The sequence below is a fragment of the Sinocyclocheilus anshuiensis genome, unplaced genomic scaffold (genome assembly GCF_001515605.1).
Source record: "Sinocyclocheilus anshuiensis isolate Anshui unplaced genomic scaffold, SAMN03320099.WGS_v1.1 scaffold930, whole genome shotgun sequence".
In the NCBI taxonomy this organism is placed as follows: domain Eukaryota; kingdom Metazoa; phylum Chordata; class Actinopteri; order Cypriniformes; family Cyprinidae; genus Sinocyclocheilus; species Sinocyclocheilus anshuiensis.
This window is the reverse complement of record NW_015539900.1, coordinates 978806-999033: the sequence shown is the minus strand read 5'-3', so window position 1 is coordinate 999033 and position 20228 is coordinate 978806. Positions and strand designations below refer to the sequence as shown.

The following is a 20228-nucleotide window of genomic DNA, read 5'->3' as shown; positions in this document are numbered from 1 at the left end:
GTCCAAGTCTTCTTCTCCGTTTTTAGTGTATCTCTGTGGCAGAATTACAGCACCACATACTGGTCAGGCATGTATACTACATCGTTTTGTGTCGGTTTTGTGGTTTCGTGTGGACCAGATATTTCTTGAGACAAGGGGGAAAAAAAGATCGGATAGGGAAAGCTCTGGCTTCGTAGCCTTATACTGCAGGTTCTTTGTAGCCATGTATTCAGCCCAAGCAACCGTGAAAACATGTTAGTTCCCCTTGCTGGGAGTGGTCCACTGATGAACGACTGAACTTCAAGCCTTTGAAGTGTTTCAAAGAGTTTACTGAAATCCTTCTTAAGGAGTTCTGACTGCTCTTTACGAATATCATTCTTCCCCACTTGGATGATGATTCGATTTGCAGTCTTGTGCTTCATTAGAATGTTCCAAAACTACAGACACACTGGGTTCCCGCTTGTTCTGTAAACATTTGTGAATGTTGCTGCTATCATAGCGGGAACCCGACACATATCACATATCACAGAGCTGTTATCAGTTGTTTTTGGTTCACCTACAACAGATGGAGGAGGGTTTGGGCCCTGGCGTTATGGCAGCAGCCGGAGAGCTCTCACAGGGTGAGGAGGACGAGCTGGGCCCACAGGCTTCGTTGGTTGTGGGGCCTGCCGTTTTTAGTTGATATCTGGGAGCTTGCAGCGAAAGAGTGCACTCTAAATTAGAATGTTCCGAAGTTCCTTGTTCACATCAGAGACGGTTGCTTGAGAAAAGCAGCATGTAGTTGCAGTCCTGCTACTGATGTTTCTGATAATGGAGTCAGTCACCCACTATCAGAGTCCTGGGCTCAGCTGCGCTCTGAACTGAATACCACGGTCTGTAGCGCCTGTTAGTAGCAATGTTAGCTGCTGGCTGATACGATCCATGTTCAATCACATTTGGGGATTCCTCACCCACATTTATTAATGCTCCAAATCTGTTCTCAAGATCTATAGGGGGTGGTAGAATACCAGTGTTTGCAAGCCTTGTCATAGCCGTATCTGGGGTAGAGGATGCTATGGCAGCAATACAAGATACTCGTGACAATCTGATGTCTCGAGTGCCTTTTGGTCTCGCTCCCCGTTTGTGCAGTAGTCTGTCGATCAGTTTCGGCTTGTTCCTCTACACTTGGTATAAACTGTTGAGATACACTAGATTCACTGGACTCACTGGCTGTATGCTCAGGGGGTCCATGATGACGATCTGCTGTGTGTTCCGCCTGTTTTGAAAGTCCAGCTAGTAACTTTGTTTCAAGAACCGCAATCCTTTGTAGAAGTCTGTGGCAGTTCATGCAGCAAGTAGATTCCACAAGAGGCATTTTTTTTTTGTCTGTTGGAATGTAGGCAGCTGTGTTTTCCCGTCTCCGGAATATAAGCTGCTGGCAGTGGGAGGCAAAGTGTCCTCTTTTTCGTAGTATTATTCCAGTCCCGAAAAACTTTTAGTTTAGTGTTTGTGCCAAAAATGTGTTGTTTGAACACTGTGCTGATCTGCTGAAGTTAAAATCTTAGAAAAATCAGAGAAAAGTACATAAATAGGGAGAAAAGTGCGGAGCAGTAAGCAAGAGCGTCCGAACAGTAGCGAAGCCGGAAGCAAAGAGAGCAACCATAAATTACTTTCATTTATTCTCCATTTATTCATTAATTTCTTTATGATCATTTATTATTTAATAATTTTATTACTCCATTTAATCATATAACCATTTATAATAATCATTTATTGATTATTAATTTATATTAAATTGTTTTTTATATTATTGTTGTTTTTATATATTATTGTTGTTTACCCTTATGATTGTGTGGTTTCACTTTCAAGGGATGTTTGTCTTTATGAATAAGAGATAAAAGGGTATATTTATGGAAATTCAAGGTTTATGGGACCTTGTTGTGAAGCAGTTTGGTATAACACTACTTCTTGTATTTGTACTGGTCAGACGAAGTCTGGGTGAGCATTGAAACATACAGAACTAAGCTTATTAAAAAAAACTCTGCTCCTTTTTTATCATCGCTTCGTCTCTTGCTTCTGCTCTTCACTGGCTTTGCTCAGTCAACTTCTTGGCTGATAGAAGACTGTTAATACAGTTTTGGGTACTGGTTTTGGGTACCAGACAAGACTTTTGGGTATTAGACAACTTTGCTGACTAGTTGTGGAGGCATGATCTAACATTGCTTTACTGTATGTTGCAAAAATACATTTTGTTGAGCTCTGCCTTGTTCCTTCAAAACTTGTGAGAAATATGAGAGAACAATTAAAATTTCTGAACAAGTGTTGTCAAAAGACCCGGTATTTCGGTACCAAGTCGGTACTAAAAAAATTAAAACGTTACGGTACCAGGTTTTTTTAAGTACCGGTGGTACCGAGTAAAGTTATATTTTAGCTGGTGTCAATGATCTAATGTTGCATTTGGTCAGACTCAGCCCATTGCTTTACTGAAGTATATTATATTTTCCTTTTACAGCTGCAGACTGAGGAAGATCCTGAAACACACCAGCAAACCCTAAAACAGACAACAGTTTACAGATGTTTTTCAGTGGCAGCAGAACTATGACTAAACTTTTGGGTGAAACTTGTTTACTTTTTTCTTACTTTTATTACTTGTGGAAAAACTTGAAACACTTTTAAATAAGTATAAAGAATGGCATTGGTTTTGTACATTTAATTTTTGTTTAACGTTATTAATAAAAATGTTGTTCAATTAGCATGTTTTTGTGTTTTGCTTTGGTACCGAAATTGGTACCGAGAACCGTGGATTTTCACTGGTATCGGTACCGAATACTGACATTTTGGTACTGTGACAACACTATTCTGAACTGTAATTTTGCACTTTTACTCTGATTTTTAAGATGGTGTCAAGGACTAACTTAAGATGAACAACCAAGTACATTTGTGCTATTGCCTTCCTTGCATCAATCTGATTTCACCTGCAACATGCCCTCTGCATTAATATGCATCTGATTTAAACTACAAGTATAGACTGATTATCATACTTCATTATGCAGTCTTTATTATACTTCATTATTCAGTCTTTATTATACTTCATTTATATTTTTTTTTTCTAACTGAATTTTGATTGTCTTCACTTTTCTGTAACTATCCCATTGCCTTGTTTATAGCAGAATAAAAATAACAACAACTATAATGCAACACAAATATAACAAAAACACTACCTGTTGCTGAAAAGAACATTATTTTGTGTATTTGGTAAAATGAAATGTGTTTATGTGGTTTAAGGCTCAAAAAACACATTAGACTTTAGTCTTTGCAACTTTACAGATCTTCTTTATGCACCAAGAGCTTGTATCACTTCAAAGAGAAAGGAAAAATTGAAATCGCATCATATGGCCCCTTTAAGTCTGAATGGTCTGAGGTCGGTAGGATTTTTTGAAAGAAGTCCTTATGCTCACCAAGGCTGCATTTGTTTGATCAAAAATATAGCAAAAACAAACTATTACAACTTCAAATAACTGTTGTCCATATTAAAATACAATTTATTGCTGTGATGGCTAAGCTGATTTTTTTTAGCAGCTATCACTCCAGTCTTCAATGTAACACGGTCCTTCAGAAATTTGGTGCTCAGGAAACATTTCTTATCATTATCAATGTTCAAAACAGTTGTGCTGCTTAATAATTTTATGGAAACCATGATGCATTTTTTTCAGGATTATGTGATGAATAGAAAGGTCAAAGAAACAGCATTTATCTGAAACAGTTAATTTTTAAACATTTTAAAACCCATTTATTGCTCCAAGTGCTACATAAAAGTATTATTTTCCTAATTTCTTTCTAAACCTGACCCTAAACTTTTGAACAGTAGAAGTGATTAACACACATTTGACAGAAAAAAACAGAAGACAGGGATTTTGTAATACAAAAAGGAAATGACAAGCTCCATGTCTTTTCATTGGACAACATGTAAAAGTCAACTTGTCTCACATGCACTTTGGAAGCCAATCATATAAAGACCCTGACATCACTGAAAAGCTTTCTGGGTTTTATGACAGGGGGGAGTTAATAACGATACTACTATGTAAACAGTAAATATCACATATGAGTTAGAAAATATAACTATAATTACCTAGATTATCCTTAAGCATAAATTACTACCTTTAGAAACATATTCATTTAAAAAAAAAAAAGTAGTGTTGACTTAGTTGGTGAATAACATTAAGGGAGGACTATGCATACAAGAAATGACAAACCTTAAATCACTCACTCTCAGAACCAGAAAAAGACAGAAAAACACACAGAAACAGCCACAGCCACACACACACACACACATTACCTCCATCATAACTGTCACAAGACAATGTGACACAAACTCAGTTTCCTTAAAAGATCTAGAACTTGTTCCTGTTTTAGAGAAGCATTACACCAGGGAAATTAGCAAATATGCTAAGTTAACTTATTTAATCTGTATCTAAGAAAGAAACCAAGATCCAAATTCTCAAGATATACAATTCTGAAGATACACAACTGGTTTTGTTCTTGTTTCATAGTCAGTGACCTCTTCAAACTGGTGAGCTGCCTACAAAGACAGCATTTTAGGCATCACCGAAAATTCGGTCTCTTGTGATACTGACAGTATGCTACAAGACCCAAAAATGCTTTCAGATTTCAGATGTAGTTGTTCCATTGGATCTAGGAGAGGAATATTGAAGCAGAAGTGGTATTGAGATGTACTCACTGGAGGTAGGACTGCCAGTTGACCTTGTTTGCTCGGACCTCTGCGGCCTTGGCTGCGATGATGTTGGTAGGGACGGCAGCGTCCACTGCCCCTCGGATATCCATCTTGAGTTCTTGTATATTAGGACCTTAAAACTGAACACAATATCAAATATCAAATCGTGACGTGCTGTCCCTGAAAAGGCCACTATGACAAATACTGCAGCATCTGTACTCATTCCAGCTAACTTATCCCCTCGAAAAATGGTTAGAAACGGTAACACACAATGAAAAAAATGTTTAACAAAGATTACAATTGATTACTGTGCAAAAACTACAATGTATTACTAATAAACACTATAAAACTTATTTAGCGTAACGTTAGCAGGGGTCGTGTATCAGCTAGCTAAGGGTGAACCATAGAGATATATATATATGGGGTGAACGGGTAAAAATGCGAATTTACTTAAAATATAGATGAGATTAACTAAACGTTTCGGTAGGTCTGTACATATCTTTTTAAAATAATTGGATAAAATGTGTTATACGTCTTCAAAACAAACAAACAAAAACACTGAATGGATAGAGCCACTGACAACTGCTTATGCAGAAAACAGCGGGTTGGAAAGGTAGCGCCTAGACTTTGTGTTTAGTCAGACGTTACTATACAGTTATCTGGTAATTATTTGTGAACCCAATTAGCAATAATTCGAGCAAAAATATTATAAATATATTTGACTTCTCGCTTACCTGCTGCCTCTTCTGTCAAATTGCTACAAGACGTCACGGGATCAATGTCACGTGATGCTGTCATGTGAGAGAACCAGCGAATTAACCCTTTAAAGAGCACAACCTTTTTTCAGTGGTGAAGATTTGATTCAGCTCACTGCCCTCTATGAAATGAACACTGGACGCGTTCATAAGGAACACCATGCAACGTCAAAAAAATAAAGTTGAGTCGTGCTTTATAGAGAGATTTGAGGTATGATGACATAATATAGGCCTACTTCTGTAAATAAATGTCCATGCTTTCATTTAATATACATCTGTATATAATACAGTCATATGTATTTATATCAGTGGTTCTTCAACTTTTTGACTCCAAGCACCCCTATTGTAGCTACACAACAATATTCGAAGCCTGCAGCAACGAGTGAAACCAGATTAAAATAATTAACTACAATAATTATAATCACAACTTTCCCGCAAGCGGTTCTATGGGCTGCCATAGACTTGCGGCGGAAGAAGAAAAATGACGCTAACGGATACACTAGGTGCAACTGCACCTTCGGTGCTTGGCCCCTAATAATTGTAATTAAATAACATATATTTAAAAGTAAATAACTGAATTAAAAATTATAATGAAAATTATTGTAATTAAATCATTCTAATAGATTAATTATTGAATTAAAATGATTCAGTTTCAGAATTCCAGAAGTTTTAAGAGATGAATGTTTTTCAAGGATCCCACTTTTTAACCAGTGAATTTACATGACTTTTTCAGTCATTCATGGCTTACTGGATAAGAATAAAAAATAAAAAGATTTATTTAAGGGGAGACACTGCAGGCAAAAACACTGTTTTTTTCATGCACCTGTCAAGTTTGAGATTTTGGGCTTTTTGGTTTTTCATAAAGTGTTTTTTTAGACTAGTGGACAGCAAACATCCAAAAGACACTGCTAAGTGTTTCTTTTATAGCACTTTATCTATTTGTGTCAATAGATTTCAATGACAATACATATTTTTAAAGGCTGTTTTCTCAAAATGAGTTTTTTTCTCGTACACTGAGCCATAAATCTCCACTTCAGTAGCACTTACACACACCAAACTTTATATTTTTATTCCTGTCTATATCCTGAAGGTTTTTACAGAGGGATTTCTACATATATAATTTGCTTGATTATATACAACATTTTAATCCCCCCAAAAATTGTGAAAATATAATGTTCTCTGTCCGTTCTAAGCATTTTCTGAATTATGGAATGACAAAAATTAGATACCCAAAATTCCCTCTGTAAAAACGTTTGACTCTAATATGTCAAAAAAATTAAACAAGAATTTTGAAACTGACATCATCCAGTGTTTAGATCGATTTTTGTACTAGAAATGTATGCAAATTAGCGCATATTTCATTAAATAATGACTCATTTGCATATCTAAACCTAACATTTTAGAAAATTTGTAATACAAACATTTTTTGCAATTATCAATGTAATCAATCAGCTGGGTAAGTTTTTTTTTTACCCTATTCACCTGCAGTTGTCTGTCTCGTACGGTGGCCGGTGTTGTGCCGAATTCTGCACCCCTGCCAGATTATGCACCCCCTCGTTGAAGTCGCTACCTGATTGCCTAATCCCAACCCCACCCCTAATCATAATCCCTCCACCACACCTACTCCTAAATTTACCAATACTAGGGGGTGCATAATCTGGCAGGGTGCAAATTTCGGCACTACACCTGGAGCTGACATGTTCAGTTCACTTAGTTTTGTCGTGGCCACAACAAGTGAACCGAACATGTCAGCTCCCGGGCACTGTAGTCTCGCTTTAAATATTTTTGACACAATTTCTACCTGATAAAATAGGCATTAGTATAAAATGTATGTTTTTTTTAATTTATTTATAACAACAAAAACATTCATTTACATTACTTTTCTAGGTATAGAAATCAAACTTTTAGCACATAGAAGTTAATGAAACAGTAAAGAGTAGTCAAGTTAACCACATTTGACTGGTGAAGTTCTCATATATTGTACTCTATAAATGCATCCACTTTATTCAAAATGCTGCTCACACCACACACTCATGGCTGTGAACCACAGGCACACACATCCTGTGTTTAATCTGTCCTAAGCCTTTGAAGTGCACTAAACCACTGGGGGATCAGACTCGATTGGACATGCACAAGTGTAATCCCTTTTCTGCCCTGTTCACCAAGTGCTGCTCTCATTTGTTGTCTTCTGTTTAAGTTCCTTTTGTTAAGGTACCTGCTGACCAGAGATGTGAAACTGCCGTGGATCATGAGAAACCTCATGGCTTTGGGTCTTTGGGAACATGTTAGTTCTTTAACAAAACGAAAAGGCTTTAGATGAGCTATGCCATGTAACAGAATCATCTTAAAGTGGGAGGTCTGGCCCTTTTCTGTGGTACAGAGCGTTCGGATTTCTCCCTACTTGATGTGGGGGCAGCTACGGCATCTTCTCTTGGCCTGTCGGCATGACGAGGGTTATTTTGCGACAGGAAGTTATGAAAATGAGGACGAGAATGATAATACGGAGGACAGACCAAAGGATCCCATATCCTTTCAGGTAAGTCAGAGTATGCACCAACCTGAATCATGTCAGCACTATTAATTATTTAAAGATAGCCATGCATGAGAGCCACAAGAGCTTTACAAAAGAGCATTTTGTCATTCTTGACAGCTAGATTGACTATGATGAGAAAGTACAGATTTTGACAGTAACAAATGCTTTCCATGTCCATAGATTTATACCAGTGGTTTTTGGGTGTTATTTATTGTCCATGGAGGCAGCTCTCTTTGATGTGATCAGGTTATTTCTAGAAGCCTTCCTGTCTGAAAACGGATTAAGAGTAGGTGCAACACAATTTACGCAACACGTTTTGTTTAATAGGAATAGCTTCACACCAACATGATTGTACACATAAGGTCTACACTGTAGGTTTTTGGTGAAATCTTATTTTTAAGCACTTAGACATCATGACAAACATCAAAAATACAGAATTAGAAGAGTGATTATCTAATATTGTGCAACATGGAAGTAAGCTATTTTCTGTGGACATGCAAGACTTCCAATTCATTAGCCGCTATAGGTAAACAACTAGAATGACTAAGTGTAGTAAACAGTAAAACTATTTGAGCTATGATCCAGTGTGTTTATTATTCTGACAATAAATTGAAATATTACGATAAGACATACCAGTATGCAGTATCAAGCAGCATAACAAGCTGTTTTGTACAGCTAAAAATAACTGGAAGCGGATGATACCGGAAGTCTCACACATTCAAGTTAAATGGGGGCACCCGTTCTTATGTTAAAAATACACAATTTTATTTAACAGCTTTACAAAAATGAATGTCAATGTTTATAATACCTTTATTTGTTAAAGTCCACATTTAAAGCTGGATGATAGGATAGGCTGCACTTTAATGCATTTATAACATTTAAGTTGGATGTATAATAGTTGTCAACTGAAGTTAACAATTTGTTTTGAGGTGATATTGAGGATTAGTAATTGTATGGTTTGTGTTTAAATGCAATTTTGGTGTAGTGACAAGCCTTGTTAATATTATGTGATGTGTCGTTGTCATATTTAAAATGCCGCATATCATGGTTTAAGTTTTTGGGCATATCACCCTACTAAGCAGTTCAACCAAGAAGGTAATTGAAAGTCATGGCATAATAATTTTATCTTTAGTTCCCTAGTGTGCAAGCCAAAGGCCACTGTGACAAGGAACAGAAAACTTTATTTAATGCCGTATAATGAAGAAGGAAAAAACTTGAGACACCAGGGTGCACCAGGGGGCCAGTCCTCCTTGGGCTATACAGTTAAAATGTAATTTCAATAGCTTTGTTGATTATAGGAACATGGAACTCTAAAAAATATATCAATGCCTTTAGTATGCTGAAATATTGCACTAAAGTCATGCTTTTTCTTGATTGTTCACCAAAAGATTCATATGATTTACTCACCCTCATTTCGTTCTAAAACTATGTAACTTACATTCTTCTGTGGAACACAAACAGAATTTTTTATAAGGTTTCAATTTGTCTATAAAGTTAGTGATGTCCAAAACAACAATGGACCACAAGGAGTTTATTATATAGACAAAAAAAAGTTTGAAACAACACAAGAGTGTCATTTCCGTTTGAGGTGAACTATCCCTTAATTAGATCTTATAAGTGGTTGCAATAAATATAATTCAGACACAATAGGTACACTGCTGATATGCAAAATGTATTTTTTTTTAAACATGTTTTGTTTTTAGGCATTTGGTGGCAGATTACACAGAATATCTGAAAAAAAAAAAAGGCCAGGAGATACTTATTTTTCTGAATTGGCTGTACTGATTATAGTATGACCTATCGCACTCATCATTGTGAAACATCTGAGTAAATGTGACAGGTTTTTCTAGACTGAGGCCTACATAGTTGCCCTCTGACATCTTCAGCATGTTGGATGGAAATTAGACAGTCTCTTTTAGTTATTAAATGATGTCAGAGGAAAAATGACAGTTTCAGATTCAGAGCTTGTTCTCATTGAATGGAACACTTTCTATTCACTTTTAATTTCAAGATTAAAAAGCTCTTTGTTAGATGAAATCATAGATAGACAGTTTAATATAGAACACCTGACTGGCCTTGAAACTTACAGCGGTGGACATCTGGTGTATTTTTAATGAATGTCTTAAATTCACATAAGAGAAACTCTAATGACCTTCATGGAGATCAATTTGAAAATGGCATGAACCTTAAGACCAGCTTCTGCTCTCCTAGAGAGTTCTCGGTTTGTGTTTTTCCTGACCTTTCTTTTTCAAAGGTCAGAATGAACAGTTCTGCACACTATTGGCATTAAGGTATTGGTTTTGATGTGAAATCATTTCAGACCAGACCTTTCACTTTTTATAAGAATATGTATCGGTGTTACAGAAATCCTGCACTTTGTCACAGAATGCTGGTCCAATAAACAGTCACATAACAAAATATGTAAACACTCCTGAAGAAATTAAAAGAATTACATGATAGTCATATTTAATTCATAACTCTGAAGAAACCCAGTGGCTATATGTCATCTTTAAAGAGTATAGACTTATTGCTTTACTCATGCCATTCTAAATGAACAGTTTATTATGTTCTCTTGACTATATATTTTGATTTCCATCTGGAAGGCTACTGTATGCATAAAAAATAAGCACACTAAGAAGAATGATTTCAGATATCTAATGTTTGTTAAAGCATTCAAACTTTTCATCTGTCATGGATACAGCAGCTTAAACCAGTGTTTGCATTTTTAGAAGGTGCTGGAACGCACAAGCTGATGTTCTTGGTGCTTGTTTGAGCTGTCGTTCTCTGTTTCTGAATGTGCCACCAGTTGATACTGTATATTTAGTCTAAGACTGTTTTTAGAAGATTGAATTTCACTACTTGTTTTACAACATTCTTTCAAAACAGGCCACAACCTACGATCAATAGACTTTAAAGAATGATCAGAACTGATATCTAGTGATGCAAATTAATTTAAAATATGCAGCCCTAGCCATTAAACTGTAGTTATTTGGGGAAAAGGTATAGACCTATACAAGCGGTCAAACAGTACCACCTAGTGTTTCCAAAGAGCTGTACCTCTCTCACTCTCTTTTCCTACACAGTAGGGATGGGAAGATTCCCCGATTCGCTCGGTGCATCGGCATAAAAAGTTAACGATGCGATGCATCTTTTCTAACATATTTGCATCGGTAAAACCCGATTTATTTATATATAATTACTAGTGGATGCGCTATACTTTTATTATTTAGAAAGTGACCAATAATCTGTTATCTATGTATTTGTATGTCAAGCGCGTTCTCTCATCACCGCTGCTGCTAAATATGACGCATCACAACACCACGGAGACCCGAGAAAAAACTGGGATTAAAGTCCAAAACCTGACTTGAAATAACCTAACAAATCAATCGGGGCTAAAGCGGTACCATAAGAACGTGCAGTGTTGGGGTGCCTCCAGGACCAGGGTTGGGAACCACTGATGTAGATCATGGATCAAATCGATCCACCATGGCAAACAGTGAATATATTCGTGCTGTTTAATGCATTTGAGACGTTGTGTTTTCCTCAGTGCATAACTGACATGTCACAGGTATATTTTTCATCTGTAAATGTTAGAAAGTCATGCAAATATATCAATTTTGCTGTCAGGAGTTGGCGTGGCACGCGAGAGCAACGAGCGCTGCTGCGTTCATGCGTGCTAAACAGACGGCGCGCAATCGAATAGGAGCGCAATAATTCTGAGTAAAATATACATTTTGCTAAAATATTGGTTGTTGGACATTAAATGTGCCTTTTGTAGAATTTTAACTAAAAAATGTAAAAAAAAAAAAAAAAAAAGTCAAATAATAGTGTTCCTATTGGTCAGTGTTAGAGGAACTCAGTTTAGTCTGACAGTTAACCTGCTTTAGACCAGGTTAGTTTCCCAGCATACGTTGCCACAGTGACTGAAGTTGATCTATGTTAAATTTGCTTTATGGAACCAAATCATTTGACAATGAGTCAGACTAACTGAAATAAACCTGGCTTATCTGGTAAACTTGTTTTATGAAACAGTAAAAGTGATCATATTTTTTTCCATTTCATCGTATTGTCTCGAATTGCATTGTGTTGAATCGAATCGAATCGAATCGAATCGAAATCGGATCGCACTGCATCGTAATAGGGGTGAATCGTATCGCATCGCATCGGTAGCTGCTTTATATGTATCTTTAATGTATCGTATCGTTGGCTATGCATCGAGATGCGTATCGTATCAGCCTCAGTCATGAGATGCACATCCCTACTACACAATGGTTGGATGTCATGACTCTGTCTCCATATATACTACATCTAGATCTATAGTTTCACGTTTCTAAGTATTCCCGATGGATATGAATTATTTTCATCGCACATTATCACCTTTAAATACGGCGTTTCTGATATGCACAGCAGACTCGTCTTTGATGTCTTACTCACATTTGGTTTTTCCAGCAATTCCGCTCACAGCTCCAGCAGATGTCACTAATGCCCCTAGATTTCCCAATGAAAGGCCGTAGACCAGTAAAGATGGTAATCACGACTGTATGCAACTGATAATTATGTCAGCAAATTAACACGTCATGTGGTTGAGTTGAAGTCATACGCGTTTTCATATCAGTCTATAACCATTTTCATGCTTACAATATAATGAGTTACTATTATATTTGGTATTTCATTGCACGACGAGTATTTGTATGCTTTTGGTTGCTAGAACCTGTTGATGTTGATGCAAATTCAGGACCATGGACAGAGTCAGTTGTGCTGCGATCCGCCTCTATTCTGCCGTCACCAAGATTTGATCCAACCATCTCAGTGAACCATATTAGAGAATTAATAAGTGAGTATGTTTTAGGTAAAAAGTGGGAAGAGGCTGGTAATTTGAGAACTTCGAATTTGAATTTGAATATTCCATGTAAAAATCGAAAATATTCCAACGATATCAGCTGCATGCTGTTACAATAATAACATTAATTTCAGAGATTAAAGAACTGGGCAATTTCAGATCAAATTCCTGAGTTATTCACACTGAAGTAAAAAAAAATTCCACTCTTCACTTGCACAAAATCAATGTATTCAATGTATTTATTAGGCTACTTGTATTATTGAATTATATATAATTCATTTATTTATTTGAAGAATTTGGTGAATGTTTATTACATTCTTGTAAAATGCACAAATTTCATCCAAGAGTGCAACAGAATCTATTCTGTCACCAGTGACTCTAAGAAAGTCCTAGTTCCTGACGAGAAAGGGAACCTCCTTATGATGTTACTGTGCTTAGGGCGGGGGTCTTCCTCACATTTTAAGTCCATGGTTCACCATAACCCTCAGTCACATTATTGACACCTTATGTGAGGCGCACAGGGACACAATCGGTCTGCATGACCACTCGTTTAATTGGTGGCAGTGTTAAACCTAGCCATCCTCCTCCATTAAACACACAAAACAATATGAGCGTTTTATTTATTAGGCTACTAAGCTGACGTTTGCGACTCATTTTCTTGACAACCCGCATGCGGATGCGTGGCGTTGGGTGTGTAAATAATTTGAAAGTAAAAATCGCAGGAGTGCAGGAAAACATTTAAATATGTCATATTTCACCGTTAGATGTAAGTGCATCATGAATCAGTGACATCCAGAGGATTTACGCTACCACCGCCACAGCTCGCGAGAGACACGCATGCGCATTGTTAAAAAACAGCCGGTCTTTAAAAAATCCTTACGCCAACGGATGTAATCAAGGCAAAGTATATCTCTTATCTCTGGGCATACATGGTGAAATTGTAAGTATGGGGATCCTAAGTTTTTTTTTTTTTAATATACAGGGTATCCGTGGAGAAAACGACCTTTGATTTTTATTGTTGAAGATGGCATGTCATGTTTGACAGAAATGTATTTTCGATGTTTGTCCAGGGTGATAAAGAGATATTGTAGCTGGGCTTCATGGTGGCACTTTGCAATGCGAGGATATGCGATGGAAATGGTAGTCCATTAGGTTTTTTTTAGTAGAATGCGCTGTCTTTTTATTTTTCCCAGTGCGCCCCATGTTTAAGGATGCGGTTCACATTTAAAGCTATAATATATATATATATATTTTTTTGTCTGTTCTGCTTCGGTAAAATCTAGCAGACCATATCAGGCTTTTCTGTGAGCCAGTGTAATTATCATCGTTTGCTAGTCGTGAAATCATGCAGACAAAAAATTCCGCAAAATACCAAATGATTTTTTTTTTTAATCGTGTTTATTACCATCAATCACGGCTCGAGCATTTCTTATGCACCGCGGCTGTGATCACTGATGAAGGGAAGGGATACGACTGCAGCTAGATGCGTGCTGCGCCCCCTCCTACCCCCAAATATTACAACATCTTCCAGCTCAAACGAGGAATTTGATTCCCACGATTCTTTGGAATTAACACAGCAAGATCAGAACTATTGATCAGGAGTCATATAGCCTAATAATTATAACTCGTATCTGTATGCATTCATAAAGACAGCTCAGTACAGAAACTTACACATTTGCTTCAAATAACCTTCGGTTTTTATTCAATGCGTGGTTTGTTTGAACCCTAAAGCCAGGTTGTTTAAATCAGTGCAGACACCAAAATAGAGAAATAGAGAAAACCCACCCACATGGCAACAAGTCTAAATTTATTGTGCTGTAGGCCTAAGCATGTTTGCAGAATGAGAAGCACTGTAACACTAAATGTGACAATTATCTTATGATAATAAGCTATTTCATCAACATGCTTATGATTCAGATATGGTAGAAACTGTAATCTATCAGTTATTAGTTGTAAAATTGACTTTTTCTACACAAAATCTAGAAAGCCATTACAAAAAAAGAAGTGTTTATGTATGGGTTGTATCCATTTATTCAGAGAAGCTGTGGAGAGCTGTTTGAAATAAGTATGACGTGACATGTTAGTGTTTGTGACATGCTAGGACATTTTGGTTTCTGGTCAAGTTAAAGCATGTCTTCTTCACCCAATTTCTATGTGAGTTCGGCATCTTGTTGGGGTTGCCATCCATCCTTTTATTTTCTAGCATGGTCAGTTAATGGAAGCCACTTTCGTGCATATTTGTTGTTTCGTTAAAAGCTTTATTTTCTCCATTGGAAACCACAAAATGTTTAAGTGGACTTGAGGAAAATAACTTCCTCCAATACCTAAACCCTACATTTGTTTGTTGAGCCATTAATTCATCCAGTTGATCTCTGTGGCTGCAGTTGTATTGGCTCCGTCTCAGTTGCATCCTGTTTTCTGCAGCCCATGGGATCAGAGCGGATGGAGATGCGAAAGAGGCAGATGTCGGTGCAGCAGGAGTCGGTAGCGGGCACCACAGCACCGGCGCAGAACGAGCAGCCCGGCCAGGGGAACCGTGGCTCCAATGCCTGCTGCTTCTGTTGGTGCTGTTGCTGCAGTTGCTCCTGGTAGGAGTTTTTCTTTCGTTATGCTGCTAATGTGAGATCTTATCTAACAAGGTTCGTTTCGGGCCAAACTAATGGCCAGGAAATCACTGTATTATAAGAAAATAATTGCATTTGACAAGATTATTACTTATCTTCACTACAGTAAATATACCTGGAATATTGCTCAGATGTGATTTAAGTACTGTTTTTGCTCATTCCGCAAGTATGATGTCATTTTTACTGAAGTGTCTGAGATCCCAAGACATCTGCTTTGAAAAACACCAGAACTCTTGATATTCTGGCTGTGAGCTTAAAATGAGCACCAGTTACTGATATAAACTGAACGTTGAGCAGGTGAAAGATACTCCAAGGCTTCCTAATGCCTACTGTTAGGTGTCTTGGGATCATGATGTGTTTACAACCTTGCAGTCTCACTGTTAGGAATGAAGACAGAGATGAGAGGAACCGGAGAGCCTCGTATGATTTTAAAGCAGAGGGGAATGCAGACTTTGAGGAAAGGTCAGTCGTTCCAGCCTTTTATTGAAAGAGGATTAGTAAAAATACAAAAAAAGTAACTTACAGGTCATTTAAAAAAATGATTGGCTAGCTACAATGTTATGTTAATTAGGTGTAATTTAATATTCATATGTAAAAATAAATAAAAATATAAGCATTTTCTGTAAAATATTGAAACCAAAAAAGGCTTTTATAGCTTCATAATCTAAATTGTTTGCTAAGTTGTTTTAGTTTTGTTTTATTAAAAAAAATAATAATTACTATAATTATTGCAAGATGCAACTTTCTGAGAAATTACGCATGAAATATTCGTAGTTTTTATTTTAATTGATTACTCTAGTTCCACAAGATGCAACTTTCTGGCAAATTATACCTAAAATATTATTTATTTTTATTTAAATTAATTGCGGTAGTTTTGTGAGATGCAACGTTCTGAGAAATTACACACAAAATAATCTTTATTTTTATTTAAATGAATTACTATTGTTCATGTAGGATGCAACTTTCTGACAAATTATCCCAAAATATTCTGTATTTTTATTTAAATTAATTGCTGTAGTTTTGTGAGATGCAACGTTCTGAGAAATTACACATAAAATAATCTTTCTTTTTATTTAAATGAATTACTATTTTTCTGTAGGATGCAACTTTATGACAAATCACCCCAAAACATTCTTTGTTTTTATTGAAATTAACTACTATTTTTCTCTAGGGTTAGGGGTACTTTGCTCTGACAAAGTACCCCAAAATATTCTTTATTTTTATTTAAACGAATTACACTTTTTCTCTAGGATGCAACTTTCTGACACATTACCCCAAAATATTCTTTATTTTTATTTAAGTGAATTATTATAGTTCTGCAACATTCAAATTTCTGACAAATTACACCTAAAATATTTTTGCTGTAACAGTATTTCATGAAAAAAAAAACATGAAGAACAGAAGAAAACTGTTACTGATGCGTCTGTTGCCAAAGTTGACTAAGACCCTTCTGTTTTTTGGCAGTACGAAACCGACTGCGGAGGAGGTCTGCTTGTGGGGGCAATCTTTCGACAAACTGATGCAATGCCCCGCTGGAAGAAGTGCCTTCCGGCAGTTTCTGCGCACCGAATTCAGTGAGGAAAACATGCTCTTCTGGTTGGCCTGCGAGGAATTCAGTAAGGAAACCAATAAGAGCCTCATCGAGGAGAAGGCACGGATAATATATGAAGACTACATCTCTATCCTCTCACCCAAAGAGGTGAGAGAACACATCAGCACATCTAGAAACAAGCTAATCACATTTCCTGTTTAATCAGGGTGATTAATATTCTTGTTTTTTGTGCTTTTTTCAGGTGAGCCTCGACTCTAGAGTTCGAGAGGTTATAAACAGGAACATGCTGGAGCCAACATCCCACACGTTTGACGATGCCCAGCTCCAGATATTCACACTAATGCAAAGAGACTCGTATCCGCGATTCATGAACTCGTCGGTATACAAAAGCCTGCTTAAGACAGTCTCTGAGCAGTCGGTGGAAACTTAGATCTCTGTGATCCCGGTCGAATGCCCCCTCCCTATCTTTTGCCCGTTACCTTTTCTTATGTAGAATATGTTTAAAAGGACCCCAGCACGGGTTCTCCCAGGGATTTTACCGCTATAGCGATCTGTACCTGAAAAAAGACGCTCAGGTCTCCAGGTCACTGGATTTTAAAAAAATGTCTCAAATTTCCCGAGGGCTCAACACAAGTACTCTACAAGTACTGCTACAGATCAGCATAGCAAACGATGCTCCAAAGGATTATCAGTGCGTTTCGGTGTTTTTAAGAAAAATAATCGATTTTATTTGTGTTGGCAGTTTTTTTTTTATTGTTTTTAATTCATTGTTTTGTATTAATGTTCGAAGGAAGATGTGATACCAATCGTGGGCTATATACAGTAGATATATTTATGAATTTGTATTACAGTTCTTCAATCTTTTTTTTCTTGTCTTACAATATTTAAAGAAAAGGGAATTATGGGTAACAAGAATTGCCCGTTTATGAAAAATGCGTATGAGAATCAAAGCTTGAGTCAAGGCAACGCTTCAGCTCTACTCACGGGACGCCCCGTTGTAAACAGTATTGTTACAGCTACTTTATCAAATAACCCCTATTATAATTAATTAATTTGCTGTAAAGTTGCTTTGCAATGATTTGTATCGTAAAAGTGCTATACAAATAAACTTGAATTGAATTGAATAATGACTTGGCATCTCCAATGAGAAATCATCATTATCAGAAATAAAGAGAAAAACTAAAAATTATAATTAAAGAGAAAAAATATATTGTAAGGGGGAAACATGTATTTAAATGAGTATTTAAAATCAAATAGCATATCTCAGACAGCTTAGTACAGTTATTTCCCCTGCCTTTTGTACTGCTAGAAAATATCAAAAATGTATTTACATAAGTATCATCTATCCATAAGTGTTTTTCTGTATCATAGCATTCATTGATTCAACTAAGAATTGGTTGGACATGGCAACTATTCCTTGCATGTACTCAACCCAAAGATGCTACGAAGACTGAAAGCCTCATTAGTGTACAGTATGTAGAGGTAGTAATATTTATACGAATGACCTCGGATAGAAGAGATTTAACATGCAGGTATTATATTACAGTATCAAATGTGTTTTAGATCTAAACATGAGCCCTGAAAGGAAAGGTGCAGGTTTTATTGCTAGGACCCTCATAAGTAGATGACACCAAAGTAGCCAAGTCCAGTAAAACTGTGCGATTAGCTTTCTCTCCAATACAACTGACTAGAATTGGAGCTGCCAAGTTCGTACTATATTTTTAGTTCTGTGAATTACTTTGTTGCCTGAATTTCATGTCGCTCAAAGACAAGATCCTCACTCGGGGAAGTGCCTTGACATTCAATTTTGTGACATCTCTTTTTTGGCAATAGTTGATTTAAACTCTTGCCACATACAGTACGTAGACTCTGGGCTTTTGATCATTCATGAGATGACTTGTCCTGCACGGTGGTGACTTCTGAATTGAGCTATTGCACTTTGTTTGCCTCTAGTTTTGGAGCGAAAAACACCATTGGTGACCGTGATTTCACCAAGTACAACATGTTCCCGGATCAACATCCTTGTTGATCCTGGAACAACATTCCTATCAACCCAGGAAATATCTGTTTTAGGCTTACGATCAGGGTTAGGTGCTTCTACACCCTTGTAAATGAGCTATCATTTCACACTGATTTTAGGAATAAATTATGGGTAGGGTTAAGTTTAGGGGTAGGGATTGGGTTTAGTCTATATTTTTGGACAGTAATGTTGATCCAGGATCAACAAAAGATGTTGATCCAGGAACATGTCTTACTTGGCAAAATCACGGCGACCTTGGTTTTGTCAAGTGCTGAAGTGGGTCTGTTTAGTCAGGTACAATTCATTAGAGTCCAGACGTACATCTACCAACATGTATTTCATGGTGGTGCTTCTACTTGTCTTAGATTAACTTAATATGAAATGTGCAATTGATATGTGCAATTTGAGCTGAGGGATTTACCACATAGATCAACCTCAAACACAATCTAAGCCAATGGTTTGGAGTTATACTGCCTATAAATCTTTTTTTCTTTCTCTCTTTTTTGTTGTTGTTCTGTAAAGTATACAAAAAAAGTGTTATTTTCCAATCAGTTTACATAAAAATTATAATAAATTTTTGTTTGACTAATAATATGTGAATGTTTACAGTAATCAGATTCGTTTTTTTCTGTTTTAATGAATTGAGAAAAATAATGATTTGTGGGCATTTGGAATCTTTAAGATACAATAAAGCACAATAATGTTAAAATGTGTGATTGTTGTCAAAGCTGCGGAATGTGGATTGACACATGAGTTTGTGGGATCATGGGAACTTGGGTTCGAATCCGTGAGGTGTATTTTCTCACCCCTACTTTGCTGTCTAATTTACTCATACTGTTCTAGAAGTCAGGAAATTACAAAATAATATAAAAATGCAGTGCCCTCATTTATAAAATAAATTAATAATAATAAATGTAAATATATATATATATATATACAATACATACATAAAATTGCCAGTTAATTAAAAATATTTATAAAAATACACTGATATGATCTGCAGGGCATGCATATAAATATGCATAATCTAAAATATTTATTTATTTCTTAGAAGATTACCAGTTCCAAAAATGATTTGATCTATATTTGCCATGTAAATAATTACATTACATTTAGTCATTTAGCAGACGCTTTTATCCAAATCGACTTACAAATGAGGACAATGGAAGCAATCAAAATCAACAAAAGAGCAATGATATACAAGTGCTATAACA

At 36.4% G+C, this 20228-nt stretch overlaps 2 protein-coding genes across 5 annotated transcripts in view; one reads left to right on the top strand and one right to left on the bottom strand.

Annotated features, from left to right (window-relative positions):
• The window catches only part of LOC107686042 (V-type proton ATPase subunit H), a 71207-nt gene extending 65714 nt beyond the window's left edge, over positions 1-5493 (bottom strand). For both annotated transcript variants that reach the window (XM_016482862.1, XM_016482863.1), the window contains exons 1-2: positions 5425-5493; positions 4697-4830 (exon numbers count right to left, since the gene is read on the bottom strand). In XM_016482862.1, coding sequence (XP_016338348.1) covers positions 4697-4800 — 104 coding nt within the window. In that variant the 5' untranslated portion in view covers positions 4801-4830; positions 5425-5493. The remainder of the gene's footprint in view (positions 1-4696; positions 4831-5424) is intronic.
• A 2087-nt stretch (positions 5494-7580) lies between these two features.
• On the top strand, positions 7581-18090 carry LOC107686043 (regulator of G-protein signaling 20-like). Of its 3 annotated transcripts, none has more exons than XM_016482865.1 (5): positions 7581-7981; positions 15243-15406; positions 15827-15904; positions 16907-17141; positions 17236-18090. In XM_016482865.1, exons 1-5 carry the CDS (start codon positions 7769-7771, stop codon positions 17422-17424), a joined length of 879 nt encoding a protein of 292 aa, XP_016338351.1. In that variant the 5' UTR covers positions 7581-7768; the 3' UTR covers positions 17425-18090. The 3 variants fall into 3 exon arrangements, with proteins under 3 accessions (XP_016338351.1, XP_016338350.1, XP_016338352.1); XM_016482864.1 differs by having other exon boundaries at positions 15815-15904; XM_016482866.1 differs by lacking the exon at positions 15827-15904.
• Positions 18091-20228: the final 2138 nt, after the last annotated feature.

Bases quoted from the DNA above. Each gene is read 5' to 3' on its own strand.
- LOC107686043 (XM_016482864.1), top strand. From the start codon at position 7,769: ATGCCATGTAACAGAATCATCTTAAAGTGGGAGGTCTGGCCCTTTTCT. The intron at 7,982-15,242 runs GTAAGTCAGAGT...TGTTTTCTGCAG, and splicing joins AGGATCCCATATCCTTTCAG to CCCATGGGATCAGAGCGGAT. The intron at 15,407-15,814 runs GTAGGAGTTTTT...ACAACCTTGCAG, and splicing joins TGTTGCTGCAGTTGCTCCTG to TCTCACTGTTAGGAATGAAG.